The 17,609-nt window shown below is 34.4% G+C and overlaps 1 protein-coding gene across 6 annotated transcripts in view; it reads right to left on the minus strand.

Moving 5' to 3' along the window:
* Nucleotides 1–497: 497 nt before the first annotated feature.
* Nucleotides 498–17,609, minus strand: part of LOC308224799 (rab proteins geranylgeranyltransferase component A 2-like) — a gene marked incomplete at its 5' end in the record, with an annotated part of 69,635 nt that continues 52,523 nt past the window's right edge. For 4 of the 6 annotated variants that reach the window (XM_080625024.1, XM_080625023.1, XM_080625022.1 and 1 more), the window contains 4 exons: nt 3,020–5,029; nt 9,831–9,997; nt 13,138–13,230; nt 17,323–17,419. In XM_080625024.1, coding sequence (XP_080481150.1) covers nt 4,823–5,029; nt 9,831–9,997; nt 13,138–13,230; nt 17,323–17,419 — 564 coding nt within the window. In that variant the 3' untranslated portion in view covers nt 3,020–4,822. Of the gene's footprint in view, nt 521–1,264; nt 1,370–3,019; nt 5,030–9,830; nt 9,998–13,137; nt 13,231–17,322; nt 17,420–17,609 lie in introns of those variants that run through there. The other 2 variants (XM_080625020.1, XR_013957580.1) reach the window with 2 other exon arrangements.

The raw sequence follows: 17,609 nt of genomic DNA on the forward strand, positions 1-17,609 counted from the left end.
TACAACATTCCTGCCTGGTTCTCCATTCAGATTGTGAAGAACCGTTCACTTTTACAAACAGGAAGTGGCAGCCTGTAAATAAATGTAATGGTGGAATTGCTAATAAGCTCTATTTCCACCAAAAGTAATTTTTTTACTAGGTATGAGGCTGATGACATGAATCCAACACGGCTGACCGCTACCTACTACTTACCTTTACAGCTGAAATTATCTTTCTACTGTAGCTTTTATCATGCTAAAAAGGTTCTTCTTGAAACCATACACACCAAACTTCAGATTTCCATCTGATTACTGAGTAACCTTACTATTAAATTGGGTTGCAATAGATGAACATTTCATATCAGTGTCTCAAACTTCCAGTGTCACAACTACTTCTACACCTTATGAGAAATACTTTGCATTACTACTTACCCAAGGAATGCAAGCAACTGCCCTGCCACCACAACTCTCCCACTTATTTTTGACAGTTTGGGTAACAGCAGGTAATTCTAACTTTTGGACATTCTACAGTGGTTGGTTTCTGCAAAAGTTTAAATGATAAACTTTCATGAGTTACTCATTTTGCCATAAACCATACATTTGTATATACACCTGCACAAAACTAATGCATACTATTTGAAAAAAATTCTGTTATGAATTGTATACACATACAGAAAAATCAATTAATTTTCATGATGTGATCTCAGTAAACTGCGTCCTTAAGTGGAAAATTAGCAACTGCATTAATTGCAGCCATAGAATTCTAAGGAGAAATAAAAAAGGGCATCAACAGCAGACAACCCACCAAAGGCTTATTGTTAATTCATGGGTGAACATTCATTATGGCAGAAAAGCTAGGAGAGCTCTTTGGAACAGTTCAGAACAGTTCCCACAACCAGATTTTGTATTTTATACAGGGATAACATGCCACTGATATAAAATTGTCAGATAAGTGAAAACCTAAAATGTACTGGAGAGGATTATATTAAAGATCTACAGAAGTAATTGACTGAGCAACAAAATGAAGAGTGGATAAACATACCCATAGATAAAAAAATAATACTCATACTGTAAAGTCCTCAGTGCATATGCCAAGTATTACTCCATTTACATGTTATTCCACTCTTGGTTAACTGTTGATGCCTCATTCCAAAAAGTACATACGTAGTTTTTCCTCAAAGCCCATAAACTGTCAGAAACCATGTAGAAATCTCACATAGCAAAAGTGGAAATAAAATTGCATGACTTAGTTGATCGCAGAGTATGAAAGTTATGACAAACAGCCCTCATTTTATCCTCCCGCTACTTCAGCTATTTCCATTTGTTTGTCTGTTTCTTCTTTCTACCACTCGAGGAAAGTAGGCAGTTCACATGTTTTCCCACTCCAAGCCTGGAAAAGGGTGGAGGAAATTAATTTTATCCTTTTAACAGATGAGATTGTGGATTGTAAGTGACCTCTTACTGTGTGAAAACAGCATTTTAATAGTTCTGACTTGCCATTAACCAATACATTACTAGCAAATTATTCTTGAAATTAAGAACATTAAGAACACGCTGCTGATGTAAGAAAGATTTGGGGAGGAAAGAGATGGGCCTAAAATACAACGAGATCAAAAGCAAAAGGAGCCATGCAACCTCCTGAATACGGAATGGAAAATTGATATCAGCTACATAAAGAGAATTGAGAAGACTTGGAGGTGTACAGAAAATATAAAATACAATATAAATGATAAAAGCCCTGGAAATTCCCTAAGTCCTCTTCAGAGCATTTCACTGAAATGGCACAAAGCACATGCTCCATCACATTTCCATACAGGACATTTCTGAATCAGCAAGTCTAACATGAAGATATTTTTTTCAGGGGTCAATTTTCCCATTGATGCAAGGAGGATTTACACATGCAAGTCCCATTAACATTAATAGGAGTTACCTACATAAATCCCCCTGCAATGATAGGAGAAAAGACCCCATAGTCTGCAAGGATCTAAGTTCTAATGATTACCTGTCAAATGGCCCTAAGCATCATCATCACCAGAAAAAGCAGACGTAGCAGCTTCATGGCTGAAAATACTTCCAAAGGAACAGTAACTAACTGCAGTCGTACAGATAAGGCAATACAACCACAGAAGGGAAAATGACATAAAATTGGCTGTTTGCATATTAAGGGTTAATCCAATTAAGCAACTTAAAAAGAAAGTACTCATTAAAAAAGGAATTCAAACATATCAAAGCACTCCTTAGGAAAAAAAAAAAAAAGGTGTGAATATTGTATGAGCTCCAAGGTGCCTGAAGGATAATACAGCTACTTGTTTAAAAATTCAATTAACCTTATCTTTCTTTAACTTGATTTATTAATAATCCTACAGATAAATTGCCAGTTTTTAAAAAGTCATGTTATCTTTTGAATACATCGTGTATGACAAGCCTTAAAAACTACTTCAAATAAGCCTAACCCTCACTTTGTATGCTTAAACTATTTAAAAGCAAGAACAAAATGCAGTTCAGTGGAAGATTTCTGTAAAATGCAAGATCAACAATCTTTCCTACTGCTACTGCAAGTGAGCTATTGGGTACTCAAGTACCATAAGAAAACATTTTATGTTTCTATTCACCATACAAACGAGACATGAAAACAGTTTTTAAGCAATCAATGTAGTGTAAAGTCACAGTCTACAACTTGTAGATTATTCCAGCTTATCTAATATCAAATTTGCAGTATTTCCAAACTTTGCTTCACATGGACATGAAGCACTGAGATGCTACTTTATATAAACTTCCTAACTTACATAAACATACTATCACCCATGTAAATTTCAATCTTATTACAGATGTCAACACTATGAAAGCAGACAAGAGAATTATCAGGAAATCTCAGCTAACAAATGAACTGCTTCTCTTGTGTAACTGAAAGAAAACGCAGGAAAATGTGCTTGCAAGCAAACCTTTAATTTTCAAACGATTTCCCTGTAAACACAGAAGATGAAAAATTCAACTATGATCCCTATTACTGAAAGACAAACAGGGACAAGGTCCTCCCCTTAGTTCTTTTACAGATCTGTAGATGTTAAATACAATTACCATATACTCATGCTTTCCAATACATGTAAAAATTACAGCTAAATGAAAAGGCAGTCTGCTTATTACTATGTATAAATAACTGCTCAATCACAATCATCCAAGATAACTGTTGTTTAACATTGGAAACATTTCAACCACATATATTTCTGAGGACTTTGGGATTATACACACAATGGTACCTATCCAGTAAACAACAACTGCAAACACTAATAAACCAAGTTTTGAAATGCAAACTGGACAATGCATTATGATGCAAGACAAAATGAAGGTAACAGGATCAGTTATGTGGAAAAAAAAAAAAATAAAAATTAACCTTTATGGCATGAAGCCATTTTAAAGGCAAGCACGTGCACCACGAAACCGTACAAAAGCCTGGATGTGTCAAGCTCAGGCAGTGCTGAATATTCATCATTCAATGGCATTTTCTAGTTACGCACAGTATTTAAGCACTGCTAGAACTAGAGTTTAAGTTAATGAAGAAGTTTAAACCCTGACTCATCAAAAATCACTTATCTCTTTATTTTGATACCCTACTCATCTACTGGGTGTACATTTTATGGTAAAGATTTAAGTAAGTTCTAAATATTTTTCACCATTTGAATGTCTAATTTCAGGCTTTGTTCAGAAGTGCAAGTTTATCACTGTCATTTACAACAGCTTTCTCATTTTGTAATTTTTCATACAAACGGCTTACAAATATTTCAATAAACTTTATTGCATAAATGCTTTATGATTTATCATTACAAAACACATCATTTACAGCTATCACACTAATTTTAATCTTATTAACCAGGATCAGTACAATCCTTTGGAATCATCACTTGAACCTTCTCCCTGCTACAAAAACCCGCAATTAATCATCATCTAAACTTCTCAGACATCATACTTCAAAAAATTAACTACTGCCTTATTAAAGGCCCAAAGACTGCAACAAATCCAGGGCAACTCACACCAGGTACACTTCATTTACGATTTTACATTTTGTTGGGAATTCTAGCATGAAGTTTAAATTGTGCTATTTTCCTGACTACAGTAAATTAAGTCACTAGTGACAATGCGTGATCCATTAAGTCTTATTGAATAAAAATAAAATTTAAATGTAAAATATTTTCATGTGAGGAACATCTATTGGGTTGTATTTGCTTCTGAATTATGGCATCAGTTTTAAAACTATACAAAAAATTTTCATTATACAAATTAAACATGACATCTATCACATATTCTAAACCTAGTCCAGAACTGTCAATATTACTGCCTTTAAGTTCCATTGATAAAACTGTTTTGAAGAACAGATTGTGAAGCTCACCTTCCACTGTTTCATTAGCACTGATCCAACGACTTTTAGTAGAACTTTGATATGTTGTATCACAAGATTATCATCTGACTGGTAAACAAACTTGCACAATTTTTCTTTTGATTAGTTTCAACTTGTTGACTGTTTAAAAGATGAAGGATTCCTTCCAAGATGTAAAATGAAAAGAAATTATCTCAACAAATCATGAATCCTATTTTAACATTTCAAATTCAAATCCTTTGTTCTATGTTTTCTGTTTAGCTACAAACACCCCTGGATATGGTGGACCTATTTAAAAAAGTCTCAGCTATCAATGAAGCTATTTGATGAAGAAAGATTATTCAAGCTAAGGAAAGTAAGGCAATTGCAAACAATACAGCTATGGGTTTTTTAAACCTCTTTTTCTTACCCTTCCTCCCTTACATTCTAGTTTGGGTCAACCTCCTCTTCTACTAAGAGAACAGTGTTAATTCATTCTTCATTATCTTCCTTCTTAACAGCAGTACTATCTCCGTTACTGCTTTCCTCAGTTGAGGATTCAGGTTTTGTCTCTGGCGAATTACTGAATCCAGACTCTTCTGGTGCAATCTCATCTTCATCATAAATAATATCTTCTGGATTCGGTGGTGGTGGACAAAATTCCTCTGTAGGAAACATTTCATGGAAAATGGTCTCGGCCTATTCCGAAACAAAAAAGCATAGAAGAAACTTTACCTTGAAATGTAACACCTTGTAGCAATATTTTACAGATATTTAAGATTAATCTCTGTTCTTTCAAATCAATAGTGATTTAATACTTTGGCAGTACTGTAAACACAAGGGAAATCCATTCCTTCTTGCAGCCCGCGAAAAAGAAAAAGCCATCATCTTTTCACATTGTTCTACCACAAAAATCATAGCATAGGGCTTTTTAAAAAATCCTGCTCATTCTACACTGTATTGAGAACAAAGGAGATGATTGTTTGCAAACAAAATGATCTTCTGCACTATAAAAATATCCCTAGCTGCAGTCAAAAGCAAAGCATGGGAAAGATCCTGTCTCTTTTCCAGAAAGAAGAATCCATTTCACATAACAGGCAAAACCAGGAAATTGTTCATACGTACAACCTACATCGTACCTACGTGGGCTTCCCTCAGAAACTTAAAAAATACAGAAAAAAATTCTATTTCCGTTTTTGTGAACAGCTCATATGTGCCTCAGTAGCAGGTTATTCTCACCCAATGGAATATGATCATTGAATATATGTGCATATGTGTATACATTTATAGTTTACTCAAAAAAAGTCTATCGTTTCAATGTATTATCTTTCCAAAAGGAACAGTATAAGCAACTTCTATTTAGATAAAAAGACAGCTACTCTTAAGATACAGCTCAAATATTTAATTTACAATGCCACTTACTCTTCATGCCATCGAGGTTTAGAAATTAGGTACATGCAAAAAGTCAAGTTTTTTGACCACTGCAATGAAAGACATTAAAAAGAAACATGTTCTTGATAACATCAGGGTACTTACTATAACAGACTAGAACTAAAAAAATCTGGCAGAAAAAAACCAAAATAATATGATCTCAGGATTCTTGAGAACCAGACACTGTATAAAGACAAAGGAGGCAAAAAAAAATTCCTTTAAAACCCCACAGGAACGCAAGGAGCTTTGTTAACCAGTGTTAAGAGTTTTACATGGTCTTGTGCAAATAACTTACCTGTGAGGTTATCTTAAAAAGAAAAAGGCAAGCTAGAGACACTGAGGAATTTATTTACTGAATGCACTTCACATTTCCATAAAGGTTTTGTTTTCTTAAGTCCTTAAGCTTCTAAGGCAAACAGAGACCACTGCTGCAGATCACAGCTGTTTTGGGTTTCTAAAAAGGCAAAGGAATATTGCCTTGATTTTGCCTATTCAGTAAACTACGCCCGATAGCTGACCTGTGACAAGAGCTCCCTCATAGGGAAGAATGCATTTCATCTTTATATTCATACCGCTACCAGACACTGCCCTGAAAAAGCTGACAGTAGGGTCAGTTAATGCCAACTGCAAAGGCTGATTACATGATGAGGATTCCTGGACAAGAAGGAATTGTGTTCAGATTAATACATCCTTGAGCATGTACCAAACAGCTTTCTGTGATAAACTTCACTGCCCACTGTATTTGTATCACACCAGCATGTGGATGTAGAGCTCCATTCTTAACTGCTTGAATGACCCTGTCTGCTTTCAGTTCAATTTAATTTTTCATTCTGCTTCCTAAATTTCACTACCCCACTCCCATTTAAACCTGTCTAAACCTATTTATATTAGTATATGAAAAAATAAATAAATTTAAGAATCCATGCTCTATTTAAAAAACATGGTTTTGCAATCTGAAAACCTTGCCTAGTAAGTTTAGGAGGCAAGGGGGTAGAAATATCCTACAGAAAATTTACAAAACTTGCTTTTTGAAGGTAAGAGAAAAAACTTTTATTTCAGCATCTGCACTTGTTTATTTTTGGAGTTTCAAGCACTACTGTTACATTTAATAGAATACTGAAGACAGGTATCATATTTTGCACTAAATACACTGCAAATGAGAGCAAACATTTTTTATGCAGTTCTTAACAATTACTCACTCTCCAATTGGTCAGTCCAAAAAAGGTCATATCATTAGGAGGCTGAACATGGAAATAAATTCTCAGGATGTTCTGAGGAACATCATAACATTGATTGTAACTGAACAATTTAATGCTATAGAGTGCTTTCAGGTCTACCAATTTTTTACATTAACCTTATCCAGCTGAAGTAATGCAGAACAACCAATAATAATTTAACAGCTCCTTCATTATAACACTTTGACACTTATTGTAGCTAATTAAGTTAGCAAACAGTTCGTGCAATATTTAGTAAAGTGTACCAGCTTTCAAGAGTCTATGTTTGAATTAAGCATTAAGACCTAAGCAGGTAAAGCACTTGCATACGATACTCTAATAGCTGTTTGAAGTTGAATAAAACTATGTGTTGTTACTGTTTTACTGTACCCCAGCTACACAACTTGATGGCGTGTAGACAAGCTGTATGAGCTTTCAGAGCAACTTTTAGAGAATACTACCAAACTAACAGTAGTTTGAAACACAACACACTTGAGTAACTCTGAAATCCTTCCAGATATAGAAAAAAACCCATAAACAAGTTAAAGGACAAATATTGGCATGACAATTTTAGTGCTTCCTCTTATAAACATAAAGATGCCTCAGAAATCTGAAATACCTGGCAGAACATACTACTTTGGAACATAATAATTCATGTCTGATTGCAGCAGTGACAAAATAGAAAACTAAAGCCAGATGCTTTACTTGATCTTATACATAGAATTTAAAGAAATCATAAATGGCACATTATATTTTATTTAGCCTATCTCTAGGGTGAGTAAATGCAGACATCAAAATTAATTCAATATTATACTAGGAATTTAACACTAAATTAAAATAAACCAATAATTAAGTCATTTGTGTACTGAGCTGTAGATGGATAATTGTCTGTAAAACTTGTGGTGTCTTGCCTTCTAAATAACGCATCTTCAATACAGTCACACAGCATGATGTACAGAAGTTAGTGATACTAATAGTAATGAAAACATAAATCATGGGAAGTAACATTAAAACAGTAAACACAGAATTGATTTCAGAAATTAGATTCAATTTTCCAAGCTATCTTCAAGACTAATACACACATAGTGGGTTGTTTTAATCTGTCTCGCTGATGGTCAACAGATTTAACACAAAGGCTAACTACAGCACTTAGAATATTTAAACACAGCTTGATCTATAATACAATTACTCATTGGTAAGAAAAAGAGCTCTTCAGGTAAGAGAAAGCTGAATGCTAGAAAAGGTGGCTATGAAAATCAGAGTGTGGCTGGGCTTCAAGTGTATTTAAACAGCTTTTAGCTCACACAGTTTTAAATAATAATAGTTAAAAAGATCTCAGTTAGAAAAGAACTAATTTACAATTTAAAACTGCTACCATAATAATTGTCGTGTATTATTTTTGTTTTTACAGGTTTTCATCCTCTTGGGAGGCAAATTATTGCCTTGTAAAGCAAAATGAAGTGTATAATTAGCCCTTAATTATACTGTTCTGACCCTGCAGTTCAGGCTATGTCAGCCTTTGCACTTTAAAATCTTATTTTTAAGAGGTTTATGACTCGGTCATAAAAAATCCTACAACTGGTTAGAATATGGCATGCACATTCTCTGCACATGGCCATTAAAAATCTACAGCTTTAAAAATAACTAGCACCAGTTAATTCTACAAAGATTTAAGTGTACTCAGGACTGAAAGCACCCTGACACCACGGTGACTGCAGTGGTAGATTTGCCTAGGAATTTATACATCCCATATCAAGGTGGATCTCTGAATGGAATAGCAAAGAAGCATCTCTTTTGTTGCACAAGTCACAACCTATTTATTTGCATGATCTTGTATTCTGCTCAACAGTAGTGGGGAAGGCACAAAGGTGTGATAGGAAGTTCTTTGTGATATTCTGCCAATTGCCAACACAGAAGGTGGTTATTTCATCATCTCTTCATCTACCTAGTCTTGTTTAGGGAGCTTCTACTCTTCACCTCTAATTTCAGAGCACTAGTAGCTTGTCTTAAATTGAGGACTGGTATGGTATGCCTATCACTAGGCAAGTTACAAGTGGTTCTCAGTTCAGGACTGTAGTTGGCAGGAACTAGATATGTAGGTAGCCAAATACTGAGAACTAGCAATCAGAACTGACTGAGATTTGGCACCAAATATTATCTCAAGGTCATGGATAGAGTGACATTCCCCCTCAATTCCTCCAGAGACACAGTTACACCATTTTTTTTTTAATATGATGGTATTAAAGCAAAGAGAAGGTAAATCAAGACAGATAGATTAATGTACCAGATTAGTAATTATGCTGATTTTTTTTCCCCAAAAGTTTTGAGTTTGCGACTATGTCCTGCAGCTATTAAATTAATCTGATCGTCCTTCCAACTTGAACTCTAGATAAGCTTTTCTGACCTCTGATTTCTACTGCTTCTCTACTACTGTACTTCCTCTCTAACCCTACAGGTAAAAGGCTACATATTTTGAGGAGTTATCATCTGTATTTTGGAATTATTTGACAGCTCTTCCTTTCTACAGTATTAAAGCAATTAACCATTCTACCAAGACCATCATCTTCAGTTACTGCTACCTTCTAGGTTCCCTTTACCTGTTCAGATTAACTATCCGCTACTCCTAATACTACTATATCATCTGACCTTTTCTCAAGTTTACTCCATTCTCAATCACTTTGCTTATTAAATAAGACTTCTTGTAGATCTAGCTGTAAAGTTTTACAACTGTATTAGTACTAATTACCTAGCATAAAGGAGAATAACCCAAACATTAGTAGACTGCATTGGACTTCCTTAGGTCTTTCAAGTTCTGTAACAAAAAAAAAAGATCTGTTTAACAAAATCCCACAAACCTGTTTAACAGCACAGTCATTTCCTAAAGCAGAGTCTGGGCCAGAACAGACATAAACATTGGAGGGTAAGCCATCGTATGACTTCTTCTCAACTCCTGAAGAATCTCTCATGTTGAAGTAGACTGCCCAGAGCACTCTGGGTTTTTTCGGTTCTTCATTTTCAGTCTCTGGAAAAAAAAACCAAAACAAAAAAGTGTTTCAAATAATCAATGATCATGATGGCTGCCTCATCCCTGGCAGTGTTCAAGGCCAGGCTGGATGGGGCTTGGAGGAACCTGATCTAGTGGAAGGTGTCCCTGCCTGTGGCAGAGGAGTTGGAACCGGATGAGCTTTAAGATCCCTTCCAATCCAAACCATTCTCTGATTCTATCTGTAATAAGAGAAATATGTAATCTAGCATTCTAAAAGTAAATTTATTAACATGGAATTATTGTAATTTTTTCTTTAAAAACCCAATTAATTTTACTTTCCAATCTTTTCTGAGGTACTCTTTCATCATACTTGTCCTTTACAACCACAGGTATGTAAAATCTACTTATTCTGTACACACTACGCTGTATAAGAACCAACTATCACGTGAAAGCATACTACTAAGAAATTTGGTCTAAATTTAATGCCCTTCCATTTGACATTATCTAGTTTACTCTGGATAAATTCCATGAGCATATGATGGCCTGAAGAAGTCCTCCACTGGCTGTCTCAACTTGAAGTTACATGCAAAGATATTTCTAATGTGTAACTTTTTCCTCCCTCATTTAAGCTTAACTTCATATGGAAATGCTTCTCTCAACAGACCTTTGTAAGCTTTAAGATTGAGAGCCTTGAAGCCAATCTAAGGAAGTAAATAATGCTTATAGTTTAAATAAATGAACTTCTAAAGAAAAATCCACAAAGAATACCTCTCCCCCAAATTAACTGCAGATAAATAATCACTAAACCCCAGAAGTACTCTATTTGAGATGTGTGATATGCAGTATTGAGAATCTCTAAATGGTGGAAATACTGCTAAGTGAAAATAAAGAACTAATTTCTATTTATCTATGCTTACTGAGGGCTTACACTGTGCTACAATACTTATTAAGAATACAAAATGATCATTAACTACATCTTGCTTGTTCATCCATCTGTACCTTCTTGCAGTTACTTTGCACATTCATATAACCCCTCTGTACACAGGCAGAAAAACCTCTGATGAAGGTCACTTTTTAGAAGTGCAGAATGCAATGGAGGAATACACAATATAGATTTTTAGCTTAATAGGTACTATTTGTTTGGCATATTTGCCGTTCCCTTTTCGGTGTTTTACCTCCTCTAAAACAAATGAAGCTTGTAAAAGACCTTGTGAGATTTACTTCTTTCCAATGAAGAAACTTCTAGAAAACAATGGCATTCAAAACCGTATTTTAAAGCAGTTGAATTAGGAAAAAAGAGATAAATCGATGCTATTCCTTCAGCATCTTTTTATAACTGTCAAATATTAAAAAAAAAATAGGTGCTAACCATACTGAACAGTTTGAAATATAAATTAAATTCATCAGCCTGTGAAAGTCTGAGCCTTAATACAGGGCAAGATGCTCTTTAATATATTTAAAAGTTCACATTGCTCATAAAAGTTACTTCTTCCTCATTTAGGCAGGAAAATGAATGGAGTCCTCTTCTCCAGGTGACTTTGCCTCTTTGACCTGCCATGGCCCAGTGCTCACTTTATCTGGTGATTCATTTTCAATAACTCCAACAGTATTTGTTCTGACATTTTAATTAAAATACGACCACTACCTCATCCTGATGATAAAAAGGCCTATGTGTCAGTGAAAACTAGCTTTTCAGTGCCTCAGTGCACCTGAGGACCCCTATGATCACATAGTTTCTACAGAAGAATTTCAGTCAGGTTCTAAACAATATATCATTTCAAAACTGGATCACTTTAAACATTAAGATTAATGCTACCCCCCCAAATGATTAGAAGACACTAAACTGCAAGGTAATCTTTTCTTCATCAATTGAGTCTTTGAAACATATGGCACTGTCTTGAAATTTAAGATATATGTTAAATATTAAAAGTTGTAAATTAGCAGGCATTAGATTAATAAACATCAATATGAAAATGTTTGCTCTTCTCCAATTTAATAAATTTTTCTGTTTTCTAACCTTGGTTTTAGTCTACATATTACAAGTAAACCAATTATAAATATTATAAAATACTTCCACATCTTACTAACCTGAGTATATACAAACATAAACACTTCCCTGACAGCTAAGTATTAGTTTCTCATAGAAGATCAATGATTTATTGTATTTAAGTATAAGCACACTATATTTAAAAATGCTTTGCCAGGGTTACAACACAGCAACATTTTCTACATTCACAATACTTATCCTCTTACCATCTACCAAAAATATGATTAAATTCAAGATCTCGGGATTCAATTTCAAAAGACCACCTCAAAACTATCTCAGGGAACTACCTCAAAGTATCTCAGGGAACATTTCTTTCCAGGCAACAATTGCTTTGTCAGCAGCTACTTTCCTTTGGGACTGTGAAATTGCCTATCTCAAGGTCAAAGTTCATGAAAGTAGCTGGCAAAGTTTCCTTAAATTAAGGGCCAAATAGTTCATTATTGGAAATTTCTGGAAATCTACCTTCCTGGTAACACTGCAGCGTGTCACAACTTTCTGCTTCCACTGCTTAAAGCACAATCAAGAGAATTTCAACTAGCAACAGCAAACAAGGAAGCACTTTGAAAAAGACAACAAAAGGATAAGCAACAGTCTTAAAATAAAAGGAGTCAAAGGAAAACTTAAGCTTATAGCACTGAATACACATCTGGCAGCTGGAGAAGAAAAGCAGATCACTAACTTCTGGGGTTTTGATAACTTGTTACGAATACCCAAGTGATACAAATCACTAGAAATGGGATAGCGCGAAAAAACAGATCCACAAATACTTCATGTCACTTCTGCACCTTTGCAAGACATGGTGAAAAGCAAATTATGTTTCCATGAAAAAAAAGAAAGTATGAAAAATTAAAAAGGTTCCAGACACAGCCATGGTCCCTGTATGCTGAAGTTAAACCACACCTGAAGATGACTTGGAATATTAGATAATGAAATACAAAAAACCTGACATCTGTCTAATCAATCTCACTCTCAAAATAGATTCCTTTACTTTGAAATGCTGATACCTAAATAGCAGCTCACCATATGTTGACTCTGACGACAGATTCAGATGTGCATTAACAGATACTTTAGGTAAGAGGTGAAAGTATATTTTTTAAAAATAAGCTTTTAATACTTCAGTTATTTTTACCTTTTTCTGCATTTAGATTGAATAACTTCTGTACAACAGGTTCTAAATCTTCCCTAGCAGTTTTAGTTGATGGACAGGTTAAATGGACTAAATCTGTTAAAAGAGAACACAATCTAATTACAATCACCAATACACAGATATATAAATATCATTTATAATTTTTAAAAGGCACAGCAGACTCTTAGAAATCGCTGCTCTTCCTATAAATCATTTGCTTTAACCCAGAGAAATACTTTACTTGCTTTAACCCAGAAAACTTGCTTCAACTTGGAGAAATACAGCTTTTATACACCACACACAGAAATTCTTTTAATACATCTCAATTATCTGTCTCTTCCATGTATGGTGGCAAGATGAAAGTAACATTTAACCTCAGCAGTGCAGAGAATGTCATTCTATGAAAAGGTGCCTACTGGTATCAGGAAAAGCAGCAGCAAGAATCAGGGTAACACATCATATTTGCCAATAGCTCAACAACATACTAAACCCACAAATATCACTACTTTCATCAGAACTCTCCTTTAAGAGCTGAAGTGGGACTCTGTGAGAATTTTGGTTGTACAGGAGTAAGGGGGAAGCCATCTTCCTCCACTGAAGTAAAAAATTTGAGCAAGACTTAGATTCCTTTTATTGTACTAAACAGTCAATAGGAGATGAAGTGAACAGATGCATGTTTGAAGTTACAGCTCAAGTGGGCTGGCAGTTAACTATTTCTCTCCAGCCACAATTAGGATAAAGAACTGTTTTGACAGACTAGAGAGACTTTAAAGATAAGCACTCCTGAGTATCAGAGAACTGTTCTCTGATGTAATATATGCAATCCCCTAGTACAACATAGCAAAAAACTTATATGATATTTTATTCACCTACCTTCTTACAGGATGGGAGAAAACAACAGTTCTGTGTTTGGGTAAGGGTGAAATAAGGTTAGGGGGCCATGAGGGGAGTATGGTAATTTGCAAAACTGATTTTAAGTACTTGATTCCAAGAGGTGCTCTGTACACATCAGAAAAAGATCCCAGAGTACCGCAAACCCATATTGTAAAATGATGACATGAAAACATTTTGGACCACAAGGACACATTTGTGGAACTGTATAATTAACGAAATATCACCTTACAGTGAGCACATTCATTGGGCAAACCAATGTCACTAAATCCAATTTTGTGTTTTCGAAAATTCAAAGTTTTGCTGAATAATGCATATTTGATATTTAGATTTTTTGCTAATGTAATTGCTTTCATGGAAATAAAGTTGCTAAACACATTCCTCATGGAACATACTAATTATTTATTTGTTCTATTTGGCAAACTAGTGAAGATGCTGACTCCTTAGTAAGGATGAAAAGATAATCACTTGATGCAGCTCTTGACCTCTTTGCTGTTCCACTTGTCTCCATTCAGATACAGAAGCAACTACGTTGCTGCTTTATTCCATTGGATTTTACATCCCTTTATTCAGATATTTAAAACCCTCATCCTACAGCTTTTTATAAAACCCCCTTAATGGAGCAGTTGTCTGGAAACTTCTCAGTAGAGAAGTATCTGTCAGAGAATCACGAAGCAGTTTAACATACCTTTGTACAAAGTTTAAACTGATTCATTTTTAATTCATTACTGTACATTTCTGATTAATTTTATAGCTATGCATAGCTATGGTATTAATTTAAACCCATACGGCATTTTTCTCTTTCACTCTGAAGTCTGGCTATATTTGTGTCATTATTTCCAAGTACATCATATATATCTTGAATGATTACCTGGCTGCAGTTATGCCACATAAAGTTGGACACTGACTTCAGGAGGACAAGAAATTTAACCCTCTATGCTTCTCTTCTTTCAGATTGCATACACAGAGCTTATAACCAAAACCAAACCTTCTAAAATGAATATGTACTAAAAAAAAGGTAAAACAAAACAGGCAGTGATAATAAAAGCCTCCCCATAACCTTAACTAAATGTTTACAATCCCAAACGTTGTAATACAATCTATTCTTTCCTTAAAAATCACTCAGTTATAAATCATGATCATGAAGTTCACATCATTTGCTTTCTATAAAATCTTTTTTATTATCTTTAAGGTTATGGCCATGAGTCACAGTCATCAGCATGTATTTTGATTACATTTGATTTACTCAGGTATAACTGCATTAGTTACAGTGGTTGCCAACATTTGTCTTCAGGTAATTCTTCTAGCAGAAGAACGATGAGTTTAGTTCATGATTTCATCATTACAGTCTCAATTTTTAGGGCAAGTGAAGGAATTTGGTTCCACTCAACTGGCAATACAGATTATGTGCTTGTCATTTATGCAGTGTGATCAAAGAGTAGATGTATTTGTATACTTATCTTAAATAATTGTTTGAAGGAGAAATCAGTCAGGTTAAAATCCATTTCCAGATAATGATGTAAAAGTTTTAGAAACAATTATGAAATATGTCCCTTAACTAGAACTCAGCCATACCTAAAACAAAACTGTATTACTTCAATACATGAAGACAAATTTAATTAAGGAATGTAATAGCTTCTCTTCTGAAATTAAAGTAATTAGGGAGAAAAGTAAATACCAGAAATGCTAACTGGCACCACAGAAATTCTCATGAAACTAATTAACTTGAGCATCCATGCTTCTTTAGTTTCATTTCATGCTGTATACATGTTGTGGACCTTTAAATAAAGAGCTATTTAAAGGATAAGTATTAACAATATGCTCTATAGCACTAAGTTACTGAATTACAGGTTTAACTTCCTTTTTATTATTTAAGTAGAAAATACAACTTCGATGATCGTTTAGTTCACTCTTCATTCATATACAAATAACTGAGTTCAAGACTAAGTAACAGTAAAATGAATTGGTTGTTATTATTACAGTTACTTATTTTTGTTTAAAAGCATAAAGTCAGCTAACTTCTAATTTTATTTATCTTCCATAGTGTTCCAAATTGTAATCTATTTCACAGAATTCAGAAGAATTTGGAAAGAAAAATAAATACCCAGTAAGAACATTCTGCTGCTCAACTATTTTAAGTTCACATAAAATACCAATAACAGAGCCATAAAAGTTCTATGTACATTCTCTGTACAAATAAAACTGCTAATGGAAATACTCAGATGTCCCTTCTAGAAAGGAGCTCTTGGGTATTTTTAAAGAATCTAATGCAGCAGATGACAATAATAAAGTTCTTAAAAGAACTTCTATAACCTCACCTCAAATATATCATGATGCACTCCTTCCCTCTGAATGTCATAATGGGACATAATCTCATTTCCACCAAAACTTTCAGAAGATAAAAAGCGCCAAATATAGTGTACTACAGGCATTTCAATTTAATAGGTCACTATGGCAGTGCATACAAAAACCTAAACATACATCTATGTTAACTAAGATCCCACCTTTTTGCTTACAGGCTTTTTTTTTCAGAAATGATTTGAGCAAACACTTTAGGTGGGTCTGGTCCTGTAATTCTGGTAGAGAAATTCTTGGCAGAAAATTTTACAAGGAAAACATTTTTAAGTTGAAAAAAATCCTTACTATCTTGACTTGAGAACTGCACAATCTTAGCTAGTTACAGTGGAGAAGAAACAGCCTGCCAGAGCTCTCCACTAACCTTACCTTCTATTCTAATAATTCTTCAGGGTTTCTTTTTAACATCTTTACAGAATAATCAAAATGTGGAATTAGAATATTTTTTACCTAAAAAGACAAAATTACAGCAGTCATAACGAAACCCTCTTTGTTGGTGCTATTTTATGATTTCTGCACAGTGAACAGAATTATTGTCTCAGTAAGACTACAACTATCAAGCTTATTAGCCATGTAAGTGTTAGAATGAACATTAGACATTTGATCCGTTTGGAAATAAAGAACAATAACTTTATTACCATGAAAATCACGTAAGACTTTAAATAAATAATTATCACATGTAAATTTAAGAAAAAAAAAAAGGCAACAAGAATATTGTACTATTATTCCTAAGCCATATGAAAAAGGACACAACTGCTATGGAATGAAGACAATGGACTAGTCTTCTCACCTGCTGATTACAGTAACATAGTACAACTGTTTTCTCAGGTAACAGCCTGGTCATTGTGCAGCAGAGGAATAATACACACATTTTAAATTTTGCTTTAGAGTAGATAAAGCCAAGGAGAAAACCAGTTAATAATATAGATATTTTGTACTTACAAGTCTCCTTCATGCACGTCATGGTTGAAGAACACAACTCAATGACGCAAACTGCTGGTTTTCCTACATCCTCTGGAGGCACTGTCAAAATGGAAACCTACCAAGCAGAAAGAATAACTCATGTTACAAAGCAGAGTAACACGGAGGATAAGGCAATCAACACAGTTCTGAGTAAAGGTGGAAAATATCTGTAGCCAGTTAAATAATTTTGTTTTCTGGTTTAGTAGTAACAATTTGTGCAACACATCCTGCAGAATTTGAGCATTTAAAGAGTTTCTACCCAAGGC

The sequence above is a fragment of the Psittacula echo genome (assembly GCF_963264785.1).
Source record: "Psittacula echo genome assembly, chromosome: 8".
Classification (NCBI taxonomy): domain Eukaryota; kingdom Metazoa; phylum Chordata; class Aves; order Psittaciformes; family Psittacidae; genus Psittacula; species Psittacula echo.